The sequence below is a fragment of the Ptychodera flava genome, chromosome 13 (assembly GCF_041260155.1).
Source record: "Ptychodera flava strain L36383 chromosome 13, AS_Pfla_20210202, whole genome shotgun sequence".
NCBI classification, from domain to species: domain Eukaryota; kingdom Metazoa; phylum Hemichordata; class Enteropneusta; family Ptychoderidae; genus Ptychodera; species Ptychodera flava.
This window is the reverse complement of record NC_091940.1, coordinates 38051622-38078357: the sequence shown is the minus strand read 5'-3', so window position 1 is coordinate 38078357 and position 26736 is coordinate 38051622. Positions and strand designations below refer to the sequence as shown.

The 26736-nt window shown below is 36.1% G+C and overlaps 2 protein-coding genes across 2 annotated transcripts; one reads left to right on the top strand and one right to left on the bottom strand.

Moving 5' to 3' along the window:
* Nucleotides 1-1200: 1200 nt before the first annotated feature.
* Nucleotides 1201-23584, bottom strand: LOC139148391 (craniofacial development protein 1-like). Its single transcript, XM_070719826.1, has 8 exons — nt 23423-23584; nt 13177-13288; nt 11560-11809; nt 10535-10653; nt 9955-10101; nt 7205-7277; nt 3888-3973; nt 1201-2883 (listed from the first exon to the last, which is right to left on the bottom strand). The coding sequence occupies exons 1-8, from the start codon at nt 23478-23480 to the stop codon at nt 2787-2789; spliced, it is 942 nt and encodes a 313-aa protein (XP_070575927.1). The 5' UTR covers nt 23481-23584; the 3' UTR covers nt 1201-2786.
* On the top strand, nt 23538-26141 carry LOC139148392 (transmembrane protein 170A-like). The gene is made up of 3 exons (XM_070719828.1): nt 23538-23765; nt 24532-24702; nt 25229-26141. The coding sequence occupies exons 1-3, from the start codon at nt 23678-23680 to the stop codon at nt 25357-25359; spliced, it is 390 nt and encodes a 129-aa protein (XP_070575929.1). The 5' UTR covers nt 23538-23677; the 3' UTR covers nt 25360-26141.
* Nucleotides 26142-26736: the final 595 nt, after the last annotated feature.

The window sequence follows — 26736 nt, the reverse complement described above, 5'->3', positions numbered from 1 at the left end:
CATGCTTGTAGCAGAAAAATTGATGAGTCAATTTACTCAGGATGAGTTTCTCAACATTATCAGTTACACAGGTGAATTACGGTAACCCCTGAAGGCAAATATCTTTGACCGGTGACTTCATTCATCGAGTCTCCCCCCCCCCCCAAACGGTAAAAAGAATGAAAAGAAACAACTCTCTTCAAATTTTATTGGTCACATGACATTTGCCATTCCATTCCATTCCATTAGCATTATTGTTTTGTAATGATCACAAATCCATTAAAAAGTGGGAGATTTCTGATCAAAGACATACCGAATGCAGCATTTAATAGATATTGGGAGTCAGTAAATTTTGCATATTTAATATTTAACTCTCTATACAATAAGCAGAGCATACTTTACCTGTAGAATTAAAACTCCTTCAAAGTTCCCCGCCATGAACATATTTTTGCAAAAGCAGAAAGGCTGCAGAATGTTTTTCAAAGATTTCTACTTCTGAGATTATTCTTTTTTATGACAACCACTGAAAGATCTATTGATCTGTTCTCAAAAACTTCCTGTGATAAAAAAGTTAGTTTTTGACCCGACCTTTGATCTCAAACATTTTTTATTTGAATTTGGGTACACTCATTCAAAATAGATCTTTGGTCAAAACAACATAATCCTTTGAAGGTCATTTTTTTCTTTCTTATTTAGACCAAGGGATATGGCAAATTCCTCATTTCTCTGAATGTAAACTTGCCTAGCCTGCTGTAAGAAAATGGAAGTACAATGGCTGGTATCTGCAGTTTTACACCTATCTCGGATATAACAAGGCCAAATAAATTGCATGGTATGTTGGTAGCAGTGAGTACACAAGCTATGAAATTGGGCAAATTGATGTTCTTATGATTCTGACATGCCTCAACTAGATGCACATAATAACGTATGCAGTGCTGTGTAACAAATTTCAGTGCTTAGAGTTAGGGAGCTGATTAAGACTGGAGCATTGCTAAAACTTGCTTTTAAAACTATTATTCTAAAATGGACGACTTTGTTTCAGTATTTCCTGACTCATCGGTATCTAGTGATTTCTTGACGAACATATCTTAAACTTGAATATACTCTGGCTATCATCGAAAAGGAATAATTTGCTTTGATGTTTAAAGTTTCAGCATTACTTTACACTGCATATGGGTGCTATTTCTATAAGGTAATGTACAGACAACAACCACAGCTATGTTGCAATTTTACCATAACTTTATTTCTCACTTTACTGATCGTACAAAGACATTATAATGGACAACAAAATGAATCCGGAAAAGTTTTGCTGTGTTCATCCCTCAGTACTTATCAAGTAGAATACTCTATAGAAAAGAATAGGACTTTGACAGGTGTGTTATCAGAAAAGGAAGTGAGCTCAAAAATTTGATAAAAACATGATTTGACAATCAATACTTTTGAAGTATCTTCTATCTGTACATTTTTCAAGAAATTTCAACAGAGAAAATGATCTTCCGTCTACATGTACATCCCATGATGTCGTTTCCTATTATGATGAATCAACTCTACAAAAGAAACTGTAGGGTTGCACAATCTATTTAGAGATGTTAGGGAGAAAGCAGTATCTGTGTAAAAGTTATGGTGCATTTGATAGTTTGATACCAGATGTACAAGATCACGTGGAATCCACTGTGTAAACTGTAACACATTTTTTATTTTTAGCTAGTATGTATAAATTCCATCTGTACTAACCATATGTGTCTAGAGAATTTCTGAAAACACGAAAAAAAAAGTTTTAATTACAACAGAACTTGTTGACCATGGAAACCATAGTTGTAACAAAAACTGTTCAGCATGAGTTTATTGGAGAAACAGCCACGGTATAATACAGATTTCTAGTTTTTACTGGTACATTTCACCATAGTACCAGTAAAGGATAAACTTGCAAACATAAATTCCAAAAGCAAAATTTTGGGCGCAAATCATCCTTGCTTGTACCATACTTTGACAAGTAGAAGCATATACTAGCCAAGACATCCATCTATGGCAAACTTAGTACCATCATATCTCTGAAAATGCCAAAATAAAAAATGACTATTCACCATGAAACATTAACTTCTGTTGATTATACTGACACAAAATTAAACTTCTTAATATCTGAAAAGTTTGGCTCACCGTGTTTCAAAGAATACAGTCATGCTTCCATGAATTAAATTCATTTCCCTGTATTGACGTTAGCTTACAAAGAATTCTCATGAAATTTACTGTAAGACTTTCCGAGCATTTGTCTGCTTTTATAAAATGTAAATCATGAGATCAAAAGGTATCCAATTTAATTTAATTCTTGGTTTTTCACCAAAACAGCACACTGTTGATCAATCACTAGGCCTTATTTCATTGATATGATAACTATTCCAAGTATATATTCACAATCAGAAAAATCTGCTCATGGAGCAATGTCAGTACAAATTACATAATTGAGAGTCTGACATTCTAAAATTTAATGTAAAAACATTAATTTTCACAGGAATTTAATTTCATTATTGTGATCGTGGGAATATTCACTAGTTTGCAAAACTAAAACAGCAGAACCTAATTTTATGGAAAATTTTCACCAGCTTTTAATTTGGCAGATTCATTTGTCACTGGAAATTGTGAAATTAAAACCCAGTGAATAATAATCAATGGTTTTTCAGTGTCACAAGCAACACTGCACAAAGCAATGACAACATTCTCTTTATGCATGCATCAGTTTTATAGTTGTAAGCTATTCCACACAGACTCTAATTATTAAGTTACAAATCATATCATCATTATCTGCGCTGTCATCTATTCCCGCCACCAATTCCAAATCGCAGTTTTTTCTCCGCTTCATACTGTCTGGTGTCAGTTCTCTCCAGGAAGGCTTGTCTTTCTAGGTATCTAACACAAAAAGATTCAGAACAGGATTTGTTAGCAAGATCTTTATCAATGTATCCTGGCAGTTGGTATGACAACCAATGTTTTTTTTTTATTTCATTATCTGTGAAAGACTTACCCATTTACTGCATGTACTGATTGTACTGTGACTATTATCTGATCATACAGATAATGCGTTACTCTGACACCACTGAACTATTGCATCACTGATAACACTTTAAATGATTGCAAAATGTGACAGGCTGGACTTTTAAAGCATTTCCTTTACTTAGATTTCATTTCAACAGACCACCAATCTACATAATTATACATGGATAGTGATATTCTGTGTTGTTGGCTTGTTTTCATTTTTCTTCATTCAGATCTGGACTGAATGAGGGATCAGTAACAATGAAATTTATTTTCAGTTTTTAATCATCATCACACCATTACTGGCACACTCATATATCATATTCGTGGCACACTTATTGTTCTCTGTTTGTTCCTATCAAATCACATTTTGTAAAGTTTTCCATTGAATTTAAATCAGATGATACAATTTGTTTTCTGTTTATCAGGAATATGCGTCTGTAACTGTTCATGACAGAGTAATCTTTGAGCTGAAATTGATTGTGTATAATTCAAAACTTTTCACTACTTTAATGATTTTCACTAGAGACTCCTTAACATGTGTAAAAGTACTTTGTCTTGAGACATCAATTGCGACTTTGTTTTGATTTTATATGAAAATCATGATTTTTCCATAGGATGAAATCATGGCAATTTTTAGAGTATTGGCTATAAAACATTATAAAAAGACCTCCAAAAATACAGACTTGTGATAAAATCGTCCATTACAGATAATTTCACAATTGTTAGACTGATTGTCAACAATAAAAAATACAAAATATGCAGCACTGTTGATACCTAGGTAAAATTTGTCAATGGTTAGATTTTGTTCTGACCCATGATATATTTAGCTTTATTTTTAAATTTCTATATTATTTATCTTGCAGTTAATGACTCACCCCTGTTTTCCCTTGTTGTGTTGAGATAATTCATCGCTTATTCCCTCTTCTTCTTTGAAAGAATTCCAATCCAAACGTGACTTTTCCTGAAATTATCAATTCAAGCAACAGAATTGTGTTAGGTGCATCACCTAAATCCAGCATGGACCAAACTACACTAAAAGACCACCACAGCTCATACACTCTTTCATTATCTTGCTCTTTCTACCGGGACATAGCTGGTAATAGCTCTCTGTACAACACTGTAGTTTACCTTTACTCATCATATCCATAGTACTCTCAATCCATGTCACAAGAGAATGATGACAAAACTCACTACTACGACCCATGATTTTTCATGGATTACTCTCACAGTGGAGTATTGTACAAGAATTTGGCTGACTTCTTCCCCAAACCACAGCTCACTAAATAAACACCACACTTCTTTGTCTTACATCTAATGCAGGATTTCCTCAATAAATGTATTGACTTATGCAAAGAGTATTGAGGCAAGATTTGTTTATGCAAATCATATGATGATGCTTAATTTCAATAGGAAACAGTCTTGGCCTAAATCGCACGAAGGCGTGACATTGGCATTATATTATCAGATAATTTTGTCTAAGTTGTGTATTAAGTAAATGTGTGCCAGAAGTACGAGACCAATGCACTAACATGGAAAATGTAAACAATTTTATCAGAAATAAACTGATAGAACAGTATGTCCAGCATTTGCCACCATCTCCCCTTCTAATATCATATGCTGGCTAAGTTCAAAGTTAGCAGCGACATAATCAGTTTTATTGGATATTATCTGATAACCACATGTGGGCCTGTACCAGAACCCCCTTCTAATACTAGACTGCAATTTAGGAGTTTGACAATATCATAAATTTTCGAATATCATCACATATACTAGCGTGAGGGTGGCAAATGGCTAACAAGCTTTTTCATCAGGTTGTTGTAAATATCAAGATCTAAAACGACTTGTCAACCAACTGCCTCCACCTTATCCAAGTATTTGACTCTAGCTTGGATGAAATTAGATAACATTATCAATTATATCTGATATTATCCAATCAAACAGCTTGTCAGCCATATGCCAACACTTCACCTTTGTAACATTTGACCCTAACTTCAAAGTTAGATGATATTATTGATTTTATCTGATACGCTATCTGAGAAAATAGCAAGTCAGGCAACTGCCACTTTCCCCTCCTCTAATATTAGACTCTGAATTAGAAGTTGGGTGATGCTAGTTATCAATTAACAATATGTATTATCAATATTAATTATCAATAGTAATCAATATTATCAATTTCTTTGATTTTACCAAATAAAACAGCTTGTCAGTAATTCTAAGTAGACTCTACCTTCAAAATTAAACATTACTGTCAATTTTATCTGATATTTAAGCAATAAAATACACCCAGCGATGGTATACCACGAGATTTTGACCAGTTCATGACATATATGCACGAGCAATAGCGAGTGCATATATGAAGTGAACTGGTCAAAATCTCGTGGTATACTGTCGCTGGGTGTGATTTATTGCTATTATATCACAACAGTACATTGAAATTCTGGCGTGGAACGTCATAAACAGATTTTTGCTCAAGCTGAGAGCTCACGCATATGCCAGCCGTGGTATATCCCCAATATACCATGGTACTTTTCGAGTCTCGACCAATCAGATCACAGTATTTGCACCATTAATATACTGGTATGATATAATATCCAATAACTCAGCTTGGCACCACCCCTCCCTTCTATGCTAACCTTAGAATACAATTTAGAAGTTAGACAATATGATCTAATAATGCCTATGATGATATGCCTTTAGTGGGAATGTCTTGGTAGCCTCCAAATCATATACTGTATACTTATTCACTTTCTGATATTACCTCTGGCCTCCCTAATGATTAACTTTTGACTGTGTCCATCTGAACAGATGTTTTTTTAGCAAGCGCATCTGTATAATCGATTCAGCTACTTGATCTTAACTCCATAAGCATCTCTCACTAGTCATACACTGGCAAACCCACAGTCATGCCATAGCATTATCAATCACTCCTATATTTTGATCCCATCACACTATGGCACATCAGAAACTCCTGTATACTGATCTTATCATAGTATTGCACACCTGTGATTCCTTTCCAAGGATTCAATCATACCACTGCAAACTCGCACATCTGTACATAGATAAAATCACACCATATGGCACACAAGAAACTCTTGTATACTGATCCTGTGATATATATATATATTGCGTACTTGTGATTCCTTTCAAAGGATCCAATCACACACACATTTGCAAACTTGCACACCTGCATACAGATCCTATCACATGAATGCTTCTATCCTTCACAATACATTTCATGATGTCATCCAAAACTAAGACCTTCAGCTCATTACATCATCACAAAGTCCTCTATACAGATCCTATCATTTCATCACAAACCCCTTTAAATTCCTATTACATAAAGAACCTATTGTACTGTATCATCCCACACTTTATATTCCTGTATACGGGTCAAATTATTCAATTGTAAACGAGTAAGTCTCACATATATTAACCAGTCAAACTGCAATGAAACCTTGTGTAGGAGTAATACTCCTACACAAACATCCAATCATCCCAAACCTGACGTACCAGATAGGCAGATCGTCCATGTAGCCGACACGAACACGAAGTGTCTGTTAGCGGGTACCAAAAACTATGAAAAATAGTAAAGAATGAGCTACAAAATCACTATCAGTTTTAAGTTGAAGGTAGAATAAGTCTGTGCCTTTGTATAAAATACTATAAAAATAGTAGAAAGTGAGCAACCAGCTGAAAGTTAGTCGAGGAGACCTTAACCGCATATCATTTGCATCTCATTGTCGGCTACATGGACTGTGTGCCAGGATAGGCAGGTCTTATAAAAACTATGACAAACACTAAAGGTCACATGACACTATAGTGCTACTTTCTATGTTTCCAAGCAGTTGAGAAGTGACAGCTATAAAAAATTCTAACAAGCTCTAATACTGATCAAATTTGTGATATGATCCTTCTCGACAGAGGCACCAATTCTTGTTATACTGTGCGGTGTGCATATAACATCTGTGAACACCCAGTCAGGGCTGAGAAATTTGAATTCACCTCTGACCCCAAATGACACCATTGACCTCTGGTAACCTGACTCCGTGTTCCACTTAAGCATTACCATTATGTCATGTACTGTTTGTTGTCTTCTTTTATTTCAGACAATATACCCCCTTGTGTTTCAAGGTGCTGCAAAAAACACAATTGACGGCCTTAGAAGCTTTTATGTCAATCTTTAAAGACTTACCAATGTACTCATTTTGGGTTTTTTCCCAATTTTGCCAAGGACACCACTCAAACCACCCCCAGGCCTTTTGACACTGTAAGAGGAAAATGATGCATTATGTTAAAGAAAGTGACAAACATAATGAAATATTGTAATGAGTGTACAATAAATACATGTCCTGTTTTCTTTTTAAATGTTGAAGACTTAAAAAGATTTCTATGATGAAATATAGCTCTGCTGTGTTATGTAGGGAACTAGAATAATTATTTTTGACATGTGTTGACGAAGGTGGAAATCTTTGATCTTGTTTCAGTTGCCTGCCAAAAAAAATTGGCAAAATAGCTGCAAAAATACACAATTGAAGATGACATCATAATTTGAACATATCAGATTGAGATCATCCCTGAGAACACATGTCAACCAAAGCTATCCGGCGAGAAGTTTTTTGAAAAACAAATCTTTGATCAAAATTGGCAAAAACTGCCCAAAAATACAAAATTGCAGATTTCATGATAATTTCAATGTATCATATTTAGTTCATCTGTAGGAACCTGTATACTAAATATCAAAGCTGTCAGACAAGTGGTTTGATGATACACTTTTTTTGACCAACAATGACAAAAATTGCCTTAAAAATACAATTTGCATATTTCTATACACTTTGAACAAATCTGAAATAAGTCATCCATAGGGATCTATGTATCAAATATCAAAGCTATCTGACCAGTAGTTTTGAAGAAGAGTTTTAAAGATTTTTTGACCAGAGATAAATTAAAGAAGGATGAAATATATTGATGCAGAATTAAAATGGAAGTACAGTATTGAAGCCCTGGATATTGGAATGACTACCAAAATAATCCCTTGGACTTCTGATAACAAGTGTCATTTATAGTTAAAGTGGTTTACATGTACAACAACCTTGCATTGGAAAGACAAACAGCAATGCCCTGCTATGTTATGAGTAATGCAATCTGATTTGACCTCTTGGTGGCACCCTTTACTGTTTAGGTAGTTTTGGTCACCTACATGTGTATTTTATTCTTTCATTCTTTCGCCAATAAAGGAGAGACAATGTTTTAGCAAATTCTTGACACAATATGCGACTTCAAAGTGCATTGAAAGTTTTTTTCATGTGTTTTTCACTGAGTCTTGTTTCTGGTCTAACAATTCTGCTGGCTGTACATGCCATCCAATGAGTGACAAGGGAGATTGCAAACAATGGCGTATCCTGAAAGATTCAGTCATGTGTGGGTGCTTTACCATCTCTGACCATAACTGTGACTGAAGGCACAGTGTCAAATACCTCATCTGAAACAAAATCTTGTTAGAACCAATCACATTGTACAGTTTATAATTTTTTTGACAGCATACAGGGGCTAGAAAACTGGCCACTTAGCTCTGGGAGTGGATGATAACACACCTTGTTATTGTATAATGGGAGTTGATAACTATTTAAATTACGCTAAACTTGATTTTATGTTTCAGAAGCCTGGTCTGTAAGGTGTTGGCAATACTTCATTTCTTTGAGTTCACCAAGGTAACCTTATCTGCACTTTTAGTCATGTTTACGGTCAGAGTTGGTAGAGCACTGATATACAACTGAATCTTTTAGTTGAACAATGAAAATGGTGATGTATTTAGAAAAGCTTTTCTTGCAAAGGATTATAGCAATTAACACGCAAGTTGCCATTGATTGATGATATTCATGTACAGGGCCAATGAAATGGTCAGTCTCTCCATTTATACTGGTTTATCCATTGGGATAACTTTAAGGGAGGTAGTTATGTTTTCTCAGCTGCCAAAATCTGTGATTTATGCACAGCACCTGAGATAAACCATTTTTGCCACCAAGCCTGGCAACAGGTAAAACAAGGCTGGCAGTCATGGACGGCATAGCAGGAGACAGTGGTCTCTATTCATATTCATACTAGGAATAGCAGACCTTAAACATAACTGAAACGGTACTCCTAAAGAAAAGTTAACAATGTTATGCAAACAAAGGCCCTATTTCATTCATTGTAAATATCACGGAAGGTGTGAACGACTTTATTTATAAAAATAATTTAAGATCCAACAATTTCCAGAAAGGCAAAAAAGTCAACTGGTCAACTCTTGGAATCACGCATGTTTCACACTTTTATTTGTCGTTATCAGCAAACATGCTTTCTGAATGACCGTGGAAAGTAAACATATTGTGTCCAAGTTACTTGGATTGATCCTAGCATTTGTATGTCAGACCTGGGTCTTTAAAAGCGTGAAGGCACAAAGAGTGGATTACAAGGGCACCATGCCATGTAGGATGTACAACCACGGTGTTAAGTGACCTAGTCTCAGTAATGCATGGTAGTTATATCATGTTGAACTGTTTCTGCTCTTCTTTTTCATGACTGGCAAGATTCTTCCTTGCAGATTTCAATGACTAGCAAAACACTTACCCTGGGACAGATGATGATGTGCCGGCACCTAGCCTTGACAACACTTACCCTGGGACAGATGATGATGTGCCGGCACCTACCCTTGACAACACTTACCCTGGGACAGATGATGATGTACCAGCACCTAGCCTTGACAACACTTACCCTGGGACAGATGATGATGTGCCGGCACCTAGCCTTGACAACACTTACCCTGGGACAGATGATGATGTGCCGGCACCTAGCCTTGACAACACTTACCCTGGGACAGATGATGATGTGCCGGCACCTAGCCTTGACAACACTTACCCTGGGACAGATGATGATATGCCGGCACCTAGCCTTGACAACACTTACCCTGGGACAGATGATGATGTACCAGCACCTAGCCTTGACAACACACCAGGCTGTGACTTTGAAACTGCACTTTTCTCTTCTTGTTCCTCTTTGTCTTTCAAGTAAGCCTTTGCTTCTTTGGAATTTGCATCAACTTCTTTTGTAACTCTGTGACAGAGAGAAGAGATATTTTGACACTTCAGTCTGGTTACTCTAAACATTCTCTTTACCAATCCTTGTAGCTATCCTTGCTGCTCCAATCACTAAAAGTAAACTAAGGATACATTTTATATGCAAACTGTACTGGTACAGTATCTCTCAGTACATTAAAACATTCTTGGAGCCATAACGAAGTACAGCTGGCACCATTTGACCAATACATATACATATTATCTGAAAACTCCCATCTCATGCACAATCACACTTGACTAATGCGGTCCTTAGCTGCTGTACAACAATAAAATTTTGCATGTTTCATTTCATTTATAATAATTTAAATATAATCAAGGAACCTCTTGTTCTGCCTATAAGTCCAAGCCTTCATTACTCTCCCTATGAGATCATTTCCAAGTGTACGAACATACTGTAAAACTACACTCACTTGATTTCTTCACCGGCAAAATCAAATACTTTTGTAACAGTAACTTTGCTTTTGGCATCTTTTGCAATTTCATCCTTCACTTCCTTACTGGAGTCACTTTGTTCTGTACTTGTATTTCCCTGTAGTATACAGAAGGATAAAATGTATTCAGATGTTGTAAAATTCCTCCTAGAGACTGTATCTTTTCAATGAAAACAAAAGCACACACTGCTCTTGACAGTGGTGGCACTGGTTATACTGATGTCTGTGGCATCATAGTTACAATATCCATTATCAATGTATTGTCCAGTAATACATGGTCAGGTCCTCAGTTGATTAATTTGTACACTATTATATCATTCATAATAAAGGGATGTTATGACCATCTTTCAAATTGGTTTTTGGTTCGCGCAAGAAAATTTCAGTTTTGTTACTTTATTGTGATTTACATAGCTGTAAGTATAGAGTACTTTCCAAATTTAAAAGACAAGAATTTGAAAACTGCGCAGACATTATTATGATCAGACGTTGTTTCTGATAGTGATTGTTTTTTCTGATTGTAATCAGACGACACTGCGCAGATTAACATGGCTTCATTCACATAGGAATCTACTGAATTAGAGTGTGTGCTAAAGGAACACTGTATAGGAAATGACATGTATGATAGTATCAAGGTCAAAACAGTTGTGTGTTGTCAGTAACATGCATCTGAAAATTAGGGCTGGTCGGTAGAAGAAATGCAAAAAAAATTTGTTTGATGAGACTTATAAAATATGGTAAAATTTTAGAGAATTTACTCAAAATTATTTGAAAATGCAAAGAAAACGTCTTGGACTGGTGGATTTTCTAGGGTAGCTTGGGTTACTGTATAACACATATTATTTAATTTGGCCTAAGGTTGATCCTTCGTGACAACTTTGCATGGAGCTCTCTTCACTTGTACCTCTCAAATTACAGAATTGTACCCAGTAGGAAGAGTGACAATACATCAATAAAGATGCACATTGTAATTTTATCAACTAATGAATACCTAGATGGCTACTGACCATCTGATTAGTACTGGAGCTGGCTGTTTTCTGCCCACTTGAGGTTGTTTTTGGTTTGACAGGTGGAGTAACATCTTTGAGAAAACTAGCCCACAAGTCATCAGCTCTTTTCTTTTCCTTCTCCTCTTTCTTCTCTTCAATTTCCCTCTGCATTTCATTTGTCAATTCAGCTTGTCGTTTCTCTTCCTCCTCTTGTTCCTTGATGATGTCTTCATTATCTTCATCTAATTTGATTCCTCCTTTCCTCTTCCTACAAGTCACCCAGAAAGAACTCTTTTAATCAAAGTGGCAATATCTGTGCCTTGAAGGAAGTTTGATATTTATTGCCATTTTTGATAATTGTTTGTGGAGATATGCCTATATGTAGTCGAAAGTGCACAAATCTTGCTCTGCTTGTTGGTATTTATTTCCTGTAGAAAGTTCAATCGAGCATTCTGATATTTCATGCACACAAGTGTTAAAAACCTTTCTGACACCAAATAAAAATGATAATGCACTGCAACAAATTTCTTAAAGATTCACATCACCAGTATTTCTTCTCTTGAGTAAATTCAATTAATTGATAAAGTAAAATATACATGATGCACTAGTGATGACAGCGTTTCATCTAGGATGTCATCAAAAGGGGGCATTGTCCTCCTTTGCCAGAATATTTGGGGGGATTCCATCCTGTATGTGAGTTCTATTTATATCTTTGAGGTGTGACTGACATAATTTCATGGGGCATAGGTCCCCCTTGACAAATTGCTAGAGCGTGTCAATATGTCAACAGAGGGTGAATCCCCCTGTCTAGATGAAACACTGTAATGACTGTCCAAGCCTGCAGTACTTTGCCTTTCTAGGACCTTGAATTGTCTGACCTGTGATCTCCAGGCATTTTCACTATCTTGGTGAAATGAACTCATTATAAACATTGAGTTGCAGGAAGATTATATCTTAATGGGGTAGAAGAAGAGTTTTCAATGGTTTTAACCCTTTACTATTTCATCCTCTACATAGGTCTAACTTGCACTGTCCAGAACATGAAACGTTGTGGCTAACCATCCAATAAAAGAGCTTCTACACTTGATAATACTGACACGTTTATCTGCAGTTTTTAATGATTCTTTAAGAAGGAATGAGTCATATTTCATGAGTATTGGGTTTGGCAAATATTTGGAATCTTAAAATTTGACTTTTGTGACAAGAGATCATTTTTAGAGGATTTCAATGAATGTTACACATTATCTTTGACTTTCTGGAGTAGGTTCTAAATTGCAGGACTTTCCAAGACTGTATCAACCCTTCAAGATGTGACATGAAAGGATAGCTGATGTTTAAGCATCATGCACTCTTTTTACTCCCAATAGGGAGACCTGCATTTACACAGAATACCATAGTTTCAATGCTACCTGTATTCTAAAGGTTTCACACTTTTATCAACTTTCTTTGTTTTCAGTGGCAAAGTTGAATCTACTAACAGAAAAAAAGGTATGTAAGAGTTAAAGTACAGAATGATAATCAAATTTGCTGATTAAACATGTCAGGAAAAGTGCAAATAAACATATCTTGTTACTTTTACTATTTCACAAAAGTGATGGTTAAAATTTCACAACTGTGAAATTCCTTATGGCTAACCTTGATTGGTCTGTCTTTTTCTGGTTACTTTTCTTCCTCTTTCCTTGAGTCAGGCCTTCCACTTCTTCATCTACAACTCCAAGGATGTCTTCCTCCTCACTGATTTCTTCCTCTGTGTGAAAACATAAATTATACAATGATGCTGTAAATGTCAAACTTTGAAGTTATCACAAGGAGCACTCATAAACTGTTAAAATACTTTGGCATTTGTCAAATTGGCTATTTTACCAGTAGTTCTACTTTATGATGACCTGTAAATGTGTTTCAACAATCTGTGCAAATGCAGGTCACATTGTCTGATGATACTGACACGGAACTGCATGATCCTTCATGTAATTATGACAACTGTATGGTTAGGGGTAGCCCATTTGATTTTGGGGGAAGGGGGGGGCTGGAGGATTTGAAAAAAGAATTTGTTGCCGGCCAAATGCTTGAAAAAAATTGTCTCTGCAGAAAGGAAGGGAAAAAAATTGCTTCTAGGAAAGCTGCAAAAACAAAATTTGCTGTGATGCATCCTTGGGAGGTAGAACAGTATTCAGTGGTCTCTGAAGCTGTTGCCAACGGCGGCATTTTTGAAGAATAATCTTTGAAACCAGAATTAAATTGTCTTTGGAGCTACCACCTAGGTGGCATTTTTGAATGGTTATCTATAGAAGCAGAAACCTCTTCTCAGTAGCATCAATCATGGTCACTCTGTGTGGAGTGACTGTGCATCATTAAAAGCTGAACATACATGTACATGAATGTGTACTTGTATTCTGCTGCTACACTCCCCGGATTGCACTGTTTATAAATGCAACGTCTGTCAAGTTTACAAAAGAGATTGAAATCAATAAACAAATAAATCTCATTATTAAGCAGAAACACTTATTAATATAAATATGTCTATTAAACTTTAACGTTTTGTCTCAAATTTTACTAGAGAAAACAAAACAACTGGTCAATGTCAATGTCATGTTGTATGCCATCTATTCAGATTTTTTGTAAAGAAAATAATATTAATCTGCCATTCATATCTCAGTAAATATGTATGATTTGTGATATTCATTGGGTGTGTATTAAATTGCTCTAACTCAAGTCTTCAGTCACATTTGTTGACATTGCCTTGCTGGTGTACTTTAAACAATGACTGGAAATGTAAAGGACAAGATTTGTAAACTTCCTGATTTCCAAGCTATGGTAAGTGTTACAAGGGAACTCTGATATCTTCGACAGCTCCTTCAATTGAATATATCTTTTTATACCTGAGCATCCAGCAAGGGACACTCAGGGAGCTGTCATTTACAGGGTGGGGGTTTGGAGGAATTTGAGGGGGTCACTAAAAAAATTGAAAGCTAAGGGGTGGGGGTTGCTCAAAATGTGGAGAGAAAAAAGAGGGGTTACTCAAGCTTTGGTGCAAAATGAATTGAAACACCAGTAAAATTACATGGTTATATGGCTGCCTGCTGTGTGCACGTATAATTTTGAGCTCCCCGTAGTGGTGTGGATACTGAGCTGTTCCAGGCATTATTCTTTTTATTGTTTGACTTACTTTTATTTCTTAGCCAGAATTAATCATGGGTAGGCGTAGCAAAGGTAAAAAGACTGACCCGGATTTTGTTTACGGGGACTTTGACATTTCAAGTGACGAGCACGTGTCTACCTCTGTAATAGATGAAGAGCATAGATATAGCATAGATGAAGAGAAGGATCTTGGAGTTATCGTCCATAAAAGCCTGAAACCGTCACGGCAGTGTGTAGAAGCAGCTAAGAAGGCAAATAAAGTTCTGGGTATGATGAAGAGAACACTCTCATGCAAATCTACAGACATTATTTTAAGACTGTATAAGCAACTAGTCAGACCAAGACTTGAGTATTCAGTTCAGGCATGGTCACCTTGGCTAGTTAAAGACAGTAGTATCCTTGAACAAGTTCAACGCCGGGCAACAAAAATGATTCCACAACTCCACAATATGTCATATGAGCAACGGTTGCAGGTCTTAAAATTAACAAGTCTTAAAAGTCGCAGAGAGAGAGGAGACATGATCGAGGTCTACAAAATAGTAAACCACATTGACTCCTGTAACATATCACTGAATTTAAACACATCGTCAAGGAGCAGAGGCCACGCGCACAGACTGATAAAACCAACCACTAGACTGGATATCAGGAAATTCTCATTTGCACCACGAATCGTCAACTTATGGAACAGCTTGCCAGATTGGGTGGTCAACGCAAACAGTGTTAACTCTTTCAAGAACATGTTTGACCGCTACATGCACGGAAAATCTTGACTTTCACCAGCTTTTACTATGCCACAACAGAGGGATGTTCCATTATCCATAGGATATCTATTCCCTTATCAAACTGAACTGAACTGAACTGTAAGCACTCCAGTACGAGACAGCAGGAGACGTAAGAAGTTGACGAGGTCAAGTAAGAAAAAGTCTGGCAAAAAATTCTACGCTGTTGCTGTTGGGAGACAAACGGGAGTCTTCGAGAAGTGGAATACTTGTCATAAGCATGTGGATGGTTTCTCCGGTGCATGTTTCAAAGGTTTCAACAGTCGTGAAGAAGCAAATAATTTTTTGAGAAGCTATCAAATTTCGCAAGGCGGGAACGTCGACATGCACATTTCAGTTGAGAGTTCCGTTCTAAAAACTGACTCTTTTCCATTTTCTGCGGTCTCACTGGATGAAGATAGTGGCCGTGATTCGCCAGAGACATGTGTTATGAAGGTGTTCTCTGATCGTTCTCCCGCCATCGTTCAAGATAACTTGGCTGAATCTTCGACGACACCAGTGCGTGTGAAATGTGATGATTTCGTCAATGTAGCTGTGGACTGTAAATACGGGGAGCATGACACTGTCACTAAATCCGACAACTTATTGCGCTCCTTCGAAAAACTTCAAGATAACTACGTAATACTAAGTGATCGATTCAATATTGTACTCGACGCTGTGAATAATTTGAGGATGGCATTGCTATCAATGTGTGAAGAATTTCAAAGGAAGTTAGCAGTAACTCAACGTGCTGTAGAGTCGCAGTGTAAAGATCGCGTTGTCGCTGAAGTGAAGGATCTTAGGAGGCAGATTTCATCTATGAAAACCTCATTTGAGAAGAAGTTTACTTTCATTGATGACAAGTTCGATTCATCGGAGTCTTCAATGAATGATATTGTGAGTACTATCTCTCGTATTGATGACAAACTTGAATTCGTTCACGGATCTTTAGAAAAAGTCTCTGGGACCGCTGTGACGTCATCAATTGAGACTGATGTAGCTGTAACTCGTGAGCGTGTTGTCTCCAGTGTCGCACCTCACTCCGCAGATCTTCATCGTCACAGTGTAGTTGGTAGTATCACTCTCCAGCCGCAAACATCTCATTCAGCAACACCAGAACCAATCCTGACGAATACTCCTCGGTCTGATCCTCTACCGTTGTCTTCCGCGGTAAACCAGAGCCCACCAAAATTCTTACAACCGACTGAACGTTCGTCCACCGTTCCAGCTCCCGGTACTCCGAACGCGTACGCTAACCGGTACCTGAGTCATTCAGATGAATCGAGAGAGAGTCCTTCGCGTCGTGGCAGCGTTGATGAAGCTGTTAATAGGACGAGTTCTACATATCGCCGGACACAGTCTCGCATATCGGGTCCACATCGTCCACGATTCATTAGAGATGACGGTCGTAACATGAACTGTAATGTCCTCGTATTAGGTGATTCGATACTAAGTACATTAACACTAGATTGTTATATAAGAATAAGCGTTCTGTTAAGCTTAGAGCTTCAAATATTGATGAAGCTTTTTCATGTCTGAGAAATGTCAATAATATTGATGCAGAGATTGTAATCTTGCATATAGGGTCGAATGATGTTGGTTACTTACGTGATGATGTAATAATTGATGGAATAATTTCACTGTGTAATGAAGTTAAATATGTCTGTCCTAAAGTGTTGATTATTGTGTCGGGTATCTTACCTTTCCATGGTGAATACTCCATTCTAAATAATCAAATCCAGTATATTAATGAGAGGGTTAAGAATGCATGTTCTGATATAAATCACTGCGTCTTTGTAGATCATAATAGATTAGGTAACAATAGTTACCTTTATCACAGTGATGGAATTCATATAAATTCACGTGGCACAAGTTTATTGGTGAGTGATATTAAGGTAGCGGTAAAGGCTAGAGCGTCAGTTATAAACTTCAATAAAACTATTAAAACATGAAAGAAGTCAACATTCTCTGTGGAATAAAAAAAACTAGACATTTGGGGTCATAAGCATTGCAGAGTTATAGCCCATTGAAACTTCTGAAAAACTGACCAAATACGAGGAAGTTGGGGAGTCCTTAGTGTATTAAGTATGGCAGAGGTCCCCTAGCTTTTAAAAAAATGTTTGAAAAGGGAAAGTCATTTTTACTGTTTTTTAGGAAAGTTTGACAAGGCAGTGCTTGCATTCAGAATGCGTGACTGCTATTATAAATGCATTTTTAGATTCTTTGAGTGTCCAAGAGGTGTCAAAAGTGAGATTAACCAAAAAGACTGCTCTTTGACTTCAAAAGAGGGGTGCAAATATGGCTTGTTTTCAACAATTTTGACAGAATAACAGTTTTCCTACATAATTTTATACCAATTAAATCCAACCTTTGAAATGAGATATGGACATGGAATTTGTACAGCCTATTAACAAGGTTACAGATAAGATTTGTACGGCATAATTTTCCTGTATTTGAAGTACTTTTTGAAAAATCACATTTTGAAATATGAAAGAATTTTTAATAATTTTTTGATATGTAAACCCATGTAAAATCATAAAAACAAATTTTATTTACAAATCCTACCGTACAAATCTTACAATTAATAGTGTCAACATATTTATAACTAATTTGGTAATATTAATTTATTATTAAATTCAAAGATGTAAAAAAATATGAAAAATTAAATTTTAATATTGATTGGTGTCATATTTCAAAATCATGGCTACAAACATACAATTTTATATTCTTTGGAGAAAGTATTAACTAAGGGAGTTATCCTGAAAATTTGAACTAAATATCTTGATTCTAACACTTGAAACTTGACATTAACTCTGAGAAAAGAATTGGTGCAAAAATAGCCTTTACCGCTACCTTAAATGGGGTGTCAGAGGATCAAAGAGGAGCAGTGTGATCACTCATTCTCATACATATACATCCCCGTCAAATTTTAGACGGATGGATAGTAGTGATTCTTTCCAAGTAAATAGGCCCTACAATAGAAGGCCATACTATAATTATGGCAATGGTGTATACACTAGTAGATATGACCATGGTGATCGAAACCAGATTTAGATTGTGACCAGCATATGTTGATGTGCTTTGTTTCTTTTCATGTTGTTTGTTTGTTTTTAATGTCCTGGAACATTCTGGATACAGCCACTATGGCTACAATGTTACACTGTGCTTCAATAGAGTTGAGTATCTATTAACATTTGTCAAGGTAGTGCGTAATTTAGCACACCTGTTGTTCTGGCTACTTTTTTCTATTTCTATTTGTAGTCAGCTGTTCATCAAGTTTTCCTTTAATTTATCCAGTTCTGTTAGTCAGCTTTTACACTGCCATGTGTTTTACTTCGCGGAGACAGAGTACTGCTGCTTTAAGAAGAATTTTAAGCGTTCTTTCTTACGTGTTGGAAGTTGAAACATCCAAGGTGGTTTATCAAAATGTGATGATGAAGATTTTCTATCAATTGTTAACCAATTTGATATTATGTGTATTCAAGAAACGTGGCTTTCGAAGACAAACACTTTTGCATTAGATAGCTATAGTTATTTTCGATCTGATAGAAGTTTACAACATAAACGTAGTAAACGTGCTGCTGGGGATCTGTTGTTGTATTTAAGTCTTGCCTTAAGATAGGTATTCATAAGATAAATTCAAAAATTTCTGACTTGCTCTGGGTAAAACTTGATAAGGATTTTTTCTCATTGAGTAGTGATGTTTTTATGTGTTGTGTATATTTACCTCCACAAGGGTCTGTAATGCATGTAAATAATGATTATTTTGAAACTCTTCATTCTGAGATTCTTGAATTTTCTAGTTTGGGAGACATAATGTTAGTAGGAGACTTTAATGCCAGGACAGGTAATTTGCAAGATTATATTCAACATGATAACATAAATCACTGTCCTACACCTAATGATTATATTCCTGACTCTGTACACAATAGAATTTCAATGGATAATGGTAGTTGTAATATCAATTCCTTTGGGAGACAACTTATTGATCTTTGCATTCAAAACGGCTTACAGATTTTAAATGGTAGAACTGCAGGGGATCTTTATGGAAAACCAACTTGTTACAAGGGAAATGGATTTAGTACAGTAGATTATGGTATTGTTACAAAGAATTTGGTGAACTGTATAGATTATTTCAAAGTTTATGCTTTTACACATTTCTCTGATCATTGTCCAATAGGTTTTTCTATGAATATAAATAATATTGTGAAGCAGTCAGTTGATGTAGATTGTAAACCATGTTCAAGTAAATATTTGTGGAATGATAATGCTAAACAAGATTTCTTAAATACTCTGCAAAGTTCATCAATTCAAGAAGACTTTAGAAATTTTAATATTGCGTGTCATAGTTCCCATTCTTGTGATAATATTGTAAAAGTATTTGAAGGTATTATTCACAAAGTTTCAGATCGCTGTTTACGTAAGGTTACGCCGAAATTGAAAAAGAAGAAATCAACACGTGTTTTCAGCCTTGGTTTGATAAGTCTTGTTTTTCACTTCGTAAAGATCTTAAAGATTGCTGTAAATTGTTGAATCGCTACCCAAATGATCCACATATTAGAGGGAGATGTTTCACTCTAAAAAAAGAATACAAAAAATTGTTAAAATATAAACGGTCAACTTTCAGAGAGAGTCAATTAAGGAAATTAGAAAGGGTTTATTCCGAAGACCGTAATGATTACTGGAAATTGTGGAAGGATATTTCAGGGAGTCGTGTGTGTAAGAAAATTGACTCATCTATCTCTCCTGCTGAATGGTTTTATCACTTTAAGCAGTTAGGTGATTTTTCTTGTGAAGAAACTGATAATGTTTCTAAACGTATCATATCTGAATTAACAAAAATGGAAGCTGCCAATGAATATGATGTGAATTTTATTCTTAATTCCACATTTAGAGAATCAGAAATATTTAAGGCTTTGCGTAAATTAAAATCAGGAAATCCCCAGGTGTCGATGGTATTTTGAATGAAATGCTAAAATATGGTGGCTCTTCCATACTTACTCCATTGTGTTCATTATTCAATGTCATCCTCAGATCAGGAACATTTCCAAATGTTTGGAAAAAAGCATATTTGGTCCCTGTGTTCAAATCAGGTGATACATGTGATCCGTCAAATTACAGAGGGATTTCTATAAATAGTTGCCTTGCAAAACTGTTTACCTCTGTGTTGAATAATAGGCTTATAAACTTTCTTAATAGCAAGGTATTCTTTCACCATTTCAGTCTGGTTTCAGAGCAAAGAGGAGAACTGCAGATAATCTTCTTGTTTTGCGTTCTGCTATCGATCAACATGTCTATGCGAAATTTTCTCAGTCAAGCTGTAGTCCCAGTCGTAGGTACCTTTATTGTTGTTTTGTAGATTTTCAGAAAGCATTTGACAGGGTTTGGCGTACAGGTTTACTTTGGAAATTACAGAATATGGCATTAATGGTAATTTTTATAGCTTAATTAAGTCCATGTACGACAACATTAAGTATTGTGTGAAAAGTAACAACTGCTTTACTGAAGAATTTGACTCCAATTTAGGAGTTAAGCAAGGGTGTAACTTAAGTCCAACTTTGTTTAATATTTTTATAAATGATCTTCCCAGTACATATGGTTCCAGTCAGGACTGTCCTATCAAACTTGGTAAACTCCTTATCAATTGTCTAGTGTATGCTGATGATCTTTTATTGATTTCAGAATCTGAAACAGGCTTACAAGCTGCTTAGATAAACTTCATAGTTTTTGTCGTGAATGGAAATTGTCTATTAATTAATATAAAGAAGACGAAAGTTATTGTGTTTAACAAAAGTAATCATCTTGTAAAAGGAGTTACACTCACTTACAATGGAGTGACTCTTGACTTAGTGAAAGAGTACTGTTACCTTGGTTTTGTCATTACCCCAAATGGTAAATTCAAAGGTAATTTTCATAATCTTAAATTGAAGGCAATGAAAGCTCTTTTCAGCCTTCGTAAGGGCCTTCAAAATGGTTCACTTTCTGTAAAAGTTGCATTATCACTCTTTGATAGTTTAATTGTTCCTATTATGACATATGGCTGTGAAATATGGGGACATGAAATTAATGACAAATGTAACTTTCTCAATGATGTTAGTATATCTTATTATAGATTTATCCTAGGAGTCTCTAAACATGCACCGTCTGATGGTGTTGTTGGAGAGCTGGGTAGATATCCAATTCACTTTATGGTGATAAAGCACATGCTCAAATACTGGCATAGATTAGTTTTATCAGATGACATCTTACTGAGATCTGCTTATACATCCAGGTTGAATTCAGATTGGTCTAATTATATACAAAGCATTTTGAACTCTTACAGTGGGAGTGATATATGGTCTTGTGTTTGCAATATCAATTCCACAGTTAATAATGTATATGATAGTTTATGTGAAACTTATGAAAAAACATGGCTAAGAAACATTCATAATGATACAAGGAAGTGTGGAACGCAGAAGAATAAGCTCCGAACTTACAGACTTTTTAAGACAAAATTTGAATTTGAAAGTTACTTGCTAGATATAAGATCTTTTACCTATAGGAGGTGGCTGATAAAACGAAGAATTTTGGATCACAACCTACAAATAGAACTGGGTAGGTGGTCAATTCCAAAAGTTCCTGCAAATGAAAGATTCTGCAAGCATTGTAAGTCTTTAGTTGAGGATGAATTTCACTTTGTAATAGAATGTCCAAAATATAGAGCTTATCGAGATAGTCTATTTTTATCCACTAGTTTGTATAATCCTGGCTTTCTTGATTTGAATGATAGAGAAAGTTCATGTATATCTTTACTCACGAAAACAAACTACCTCTTGCCAAATTTATTTCTTGTACGTTAGTTCCTCCCCCAGCAGCAGCTTCATCCAGTGTTTGCTGAGTTTTGTAATTTTTGCCTTACCGCACTCCTTGAGTGTGTTGTTGAGCAATAAAGTAAAGTAAAGTAAAGTAAAAATACAAATTGAAAAACACCTCTCAGATGGCACCAGACTGCACCATTGCTCATATCAATTTCTCAAATTTTTCCACACAAGAGGTGGTACAACCTCCTCTGATACTTTGCCCCTCAGCCTCCTGCGTGTTCTCCCCCTGTACTTTCAAATTCTGCCCTGTCAAACATCTTTGTGAAAACCTTGTCATGATACCCATCCAAAGTAAACAATAAGGGTATGGTTGGATAGTGGTAATAGCGTGAGGTTTTATATCTACATTTTATTGTGACTTTGAATTTCATTTTGTTGGCTTCACCTTTTTTAACCATTATGAGATAACCAATGATAATCTAGCAGGATATGAGAGGTCTGTTCCATTGCTGTATTTTTGTAAATTTTACAAATACATGTCTTGATATTTAACTTTCTAAGTTGGGGGGGTCAGTCAAAATTTCTGTGTAAGAGAGGGGGGATGCTCAAATTCATCAGGGTTGGGGGGGTACTCGAAATTTCAGAGTTACCGATAAAATTCCTCTGACCCCCCCCTCCTCCCAAGGCCTTAAATGATGACGGCTCCCCAAGGGTGTTCCCATGGTTCTGCACCAATGACTGTTTGTGTTTCCAGCATTACATTGACCTGAACAGACCTGTACGCAGAACTACAGCATGTATATGACATTGGGTTCATCACAAAAAAAAAGTAGGAGCACATGCCTACCGAGCAGTTTTGTAGACTACTTGCCACAGTCACCTGTGGTCTATTCCGCTCTGCGTCTATATGCGCCCCATAGACGTGTGTATATGCCTGAGAAGAAGAATTTCTCAGGCATATGTACACACGTCTATGGGGCGCATAGACGCAGAGCGGAGTAGACCACAGGTGACTGTGCTACTTGCAGCGGTACTGCAAAGCGTGGGACGTACACGATGTACTATGATCGTGGTCAAGTGCGCCACCACCATTTCCCCTGTGTCAACGTGATTTGCGTCGCATGTCTGTCTCCTGTCAACAAGCATATATCATGTCTGTTTATCTAAATATCACCAGTAACATACCTGAAGGGACATAGTCTTCATCCTCTTCGGAACTGTAATCGTCTTCTGAATCAGACATTTTGGGCTTCTCGCAAGGAAATAGCGATATTTTTAAAAGGAAACGTCGTACGCGACTTTAGGCATGTCAAACTGCTTTACTGGAGTAAAGAACTGGTAAACAAAGAAATGCAACATGGCTGACAAACCTAAACATTGCATCTAACGGGAGCCGGAGATAACTTCAACTTCAGTTTTTAAAAGGCTATCTGCCGGAAAATGGCTAACCAAGAGGATTTTACAACTAGACTCGACTCTTTTTCAAGTGTGATTGGACTGTCAAGTGATCCCTTACAAGGATTTGCTGGTAATCAGGCTCACTGCAATATTCTGTTTTGTCTTGCAAGTTGAATTTGTTGGATTCAGCTGCAGTGTGATACATCTCCTGAAGTTCTCGTCAGCATTGTTGATGGGTCGAAAAGTTTTGAGGAAAGTTAATGTGTACCACGGCCGTGCAATTGCCGCAAAGTATTTAACCAGAGCATGTAGTTATAATCGTGATGGCCCGATGATGATAATGATGATGATGATGATGATGATGATGATGATGATGATTGATGATGATGATGATGATGATGATGATAAAATAATATACTGATGACGATACATGAGGGTGAGACTGTAATGATGACGGATGGTGATATCTGGTGATGACCATAGCAATAGTTGTATTATTACTTTATTTTTATTATTATTGTTATTAGTTGTAGTATTAGTAGCAGCAGTTAATAGTAGTAGACGTATAGGTAGCAGTAGTATTGGTTTTCTTGATTTTTATTATTATGCTTAATATTGTTTAGTTGTCGCTATAATGAAATGCAAATATGCCTGTAGAATGGAATTTGATATTTTAAAGAATCTTTGATGTGTACCACTGAAATGTGTAAGACACGCTCATATATATTTTTATGACAATAATTTTGAGCTTTCAGATGTTTAACGATTCCTATTGAAAAGAACCAAATGTTTATAAGAAATAATTTTTCAGTCAGGATTTGTCAGGATGTCAGTAATTCACCACTTTACATTGTAAACATATCCCTCTTTTAATTTATTATATCTTTTTGTTTCAGAAATGTGGTACCATGTATTTTTGTGGTTTTTATTCTCATCAGTACTCGTACATGCAATAGCTGCTTTCATTGCATTCTTCTGTCTTCGAAAACATAAAATTGGACGTTTTGTTCCTGTGGCAATAATAATAATGGGCTTCCTTGGGCCCATGACAGGAGGCAGCATAACTAGTAAGTATCCAATTAGCACATGGATTGATAAGTTGTGCTATCTGCAGCAGTGGGCAAAGCCACTGGTTAAGGGTTGTGAACCATGCATGTTGTTGCATTGATGAATACCAGTATCACCATGACAGAAAGATGTTTTCTTCCTGTTTCCTTTGCAATATTATCAATTTTTGAAAATGGCAGGAAATCAAAATGACTGTTTAAATTTGAATTACTTGTCAAATGTTTCACAGAGGAATATTGTCCTAATGTAGAATTCAGAGAAAACCAGGAGAGAATAGGAAGATATTTGGAGGTCAACAAATTTCAAGAGTTACAGCTAGTGGGGCATTAAAAGTGCTACTTTAACATATCTTTGATATAGTTGATCAAACAAAGGTGATGTTTTATAGGCCATTTTCCATGCTGGCCTCGTAACTGTGAAAACCTTGATGGCAATCAATAAACATGATCCAGTTATCCATCTGAAAAAAACTTTTGTTGTGTGTGTTCTTTGTTTTCAAGAAGTGTACTTTATGATTTGTTTCAGGTGTTGCAATAGCAGGAGTTCACAGGGCTGCTGGCTATACAATGTTTCCACTCTATGCCATGATATTTGGAGTTGGACAGACATTAATGGTATTGCTGGTGTCATTTACAAGAATACTGGCCACTATGTGATCACAGAATATAGCCAGAAATCTATGATCATGGAATATGCCCAGGACCATGTGCAATACTTGAGCGGACATAAAGAATGGTAATGGATGCAGAGTTGTTGCAATATAAGACCCTCAACTCATAAAATGAATGACAGAGAAAGAACCAATGCGCCCTCTGTTTCTGATTGGAGACAGGGTTCTCCTCCGCATTGATGCTGCCATGAACTTAGACACTGTATGGTGTAAAATGTATCCATCACCATTATATGCTCAGAAGCCAACTTGGGATACAGGATCAAAGAGTTCCTTTGAACATGACAGTATGAGAAAAGACTAAGTAATGAGAGGACTCTCGTGTGTGACAGATCAATGAAATACAAAATTTTACTTACACCGATCTTCCATCAATCTTGCAGGCTGTGCATGCAATCATGACACTAACTGTTTCACAACATCTATCCACAGAATTTTCTTTGTTTATATTATCATTCATCCTTGTGTAACGGCTTCAATATTTCCTATTGTGACTTTACTGTATAGTTTTTCAAAGCTTCTGATAATTTCAGAAGACGTACATCATTTCAATTGCATTAAAAAATTGCTTACACGGCTTGCCAAACAGCCATCTTATCCAAAAGAATACTCAACATAGAAGAAGCAAAATCAAATTTAGGTGCTGTACTAGTTTAAACAGAAAGGAAGACTTTCCCATTAATTAATGCCACTTAAAAATATCCCCATCAACCAAAAGATGATTTTATGAGATCATAAATAAATAAAGAACAGTCCGAGTAGATGTTATTATCAAAGCTTCATGTAATCAACTTGGTTAGCATGTGTGACTAGCTTTTTGAATGCACGATATTTTGAAGCTTTCGATATTTCAGGAGACTTCATAACAACAATAAGCTCTTCAATTCTGAAAACTACTGTACGAGATGTATCAGATCACATCTGTTCTGAAGTTAATCATTCATGTAAATATTTCTATTGATTTCCAATAAGCTTTGATTCGAACCATGAGTTTGGTATGATATTGCATCATCTTTGTCCACCTTAGAAACTTTCAACAATCAGCTTTAATCCAACTCTTCTCAATAAACATGAATTTACTAAAAAAAATTATCTATGATATTTAATGGGACAAGTTGTGTTACTTTCTTGTTCAAATGAAGATTCAGGTGGTATTGTGCATCCTATCTTGTCATTCAAAAGAGCAGTTCTTCTGGCAGGACTATACCTGGCATGTCACATGGACCAATGGAGGTGAAATTTTGTTTTAGGTTATAAATGTCATACCATTTAACACTTGTCTTGTCAGACCCACCTAATCCTTATCTGCCAGGTCATGCAATTAAGGTATTAAGCCAAAACCTATTAACATGGTATCTTATGG

Excerpts from the sequence above, each read along its gene's own strand:
- LOC139148392 (XM_070719828.1), top strand. The coding sequence starts at position 23,678 with ATGGCTAACCAAGAGGATTTTACAACTAGACTCGACTCTTTTTCAAGT. Across the intron at positions 23,766-24,531 it reads TCCCTTACAAGGATTTGCTG|AAATGTGGTACCATGTATTT; the intron begins GTAATCAGGCTC and ends TTTTTGTTTCAG. Across the intron at positions 24,703-25,228 it reads GACAGGAGGCAGCATAACTA|GTGTTGCAATAGCAGGAGTT; the intron begins GTAAGTATCCAA and ends GATTTGTTTCAG.
- LOC139148391 (XM_070719826.1), bottom strand. The coding sequence starts at position 23,480 with ATGTCTGATTCAGAAGACGATTACAGTTCCGAAGAGGATGAAGACTAT. Across the intron at positions 11,810-13,176 it reads AAAAAGACAGACCAATCAAG|GAAGAGGAAAGGAGGAATCA; the intron begins GTTAGCCATAAG and ends GGTGACTTGTAG. Across the intron at positions 2,884-3,887 it reads CACAACAAGGGAAAACAGGG|ATACCTAGAAAGACAAGCCT; the intron begins GTGAGTCATTAA and ends TTTTTGTGTTAG.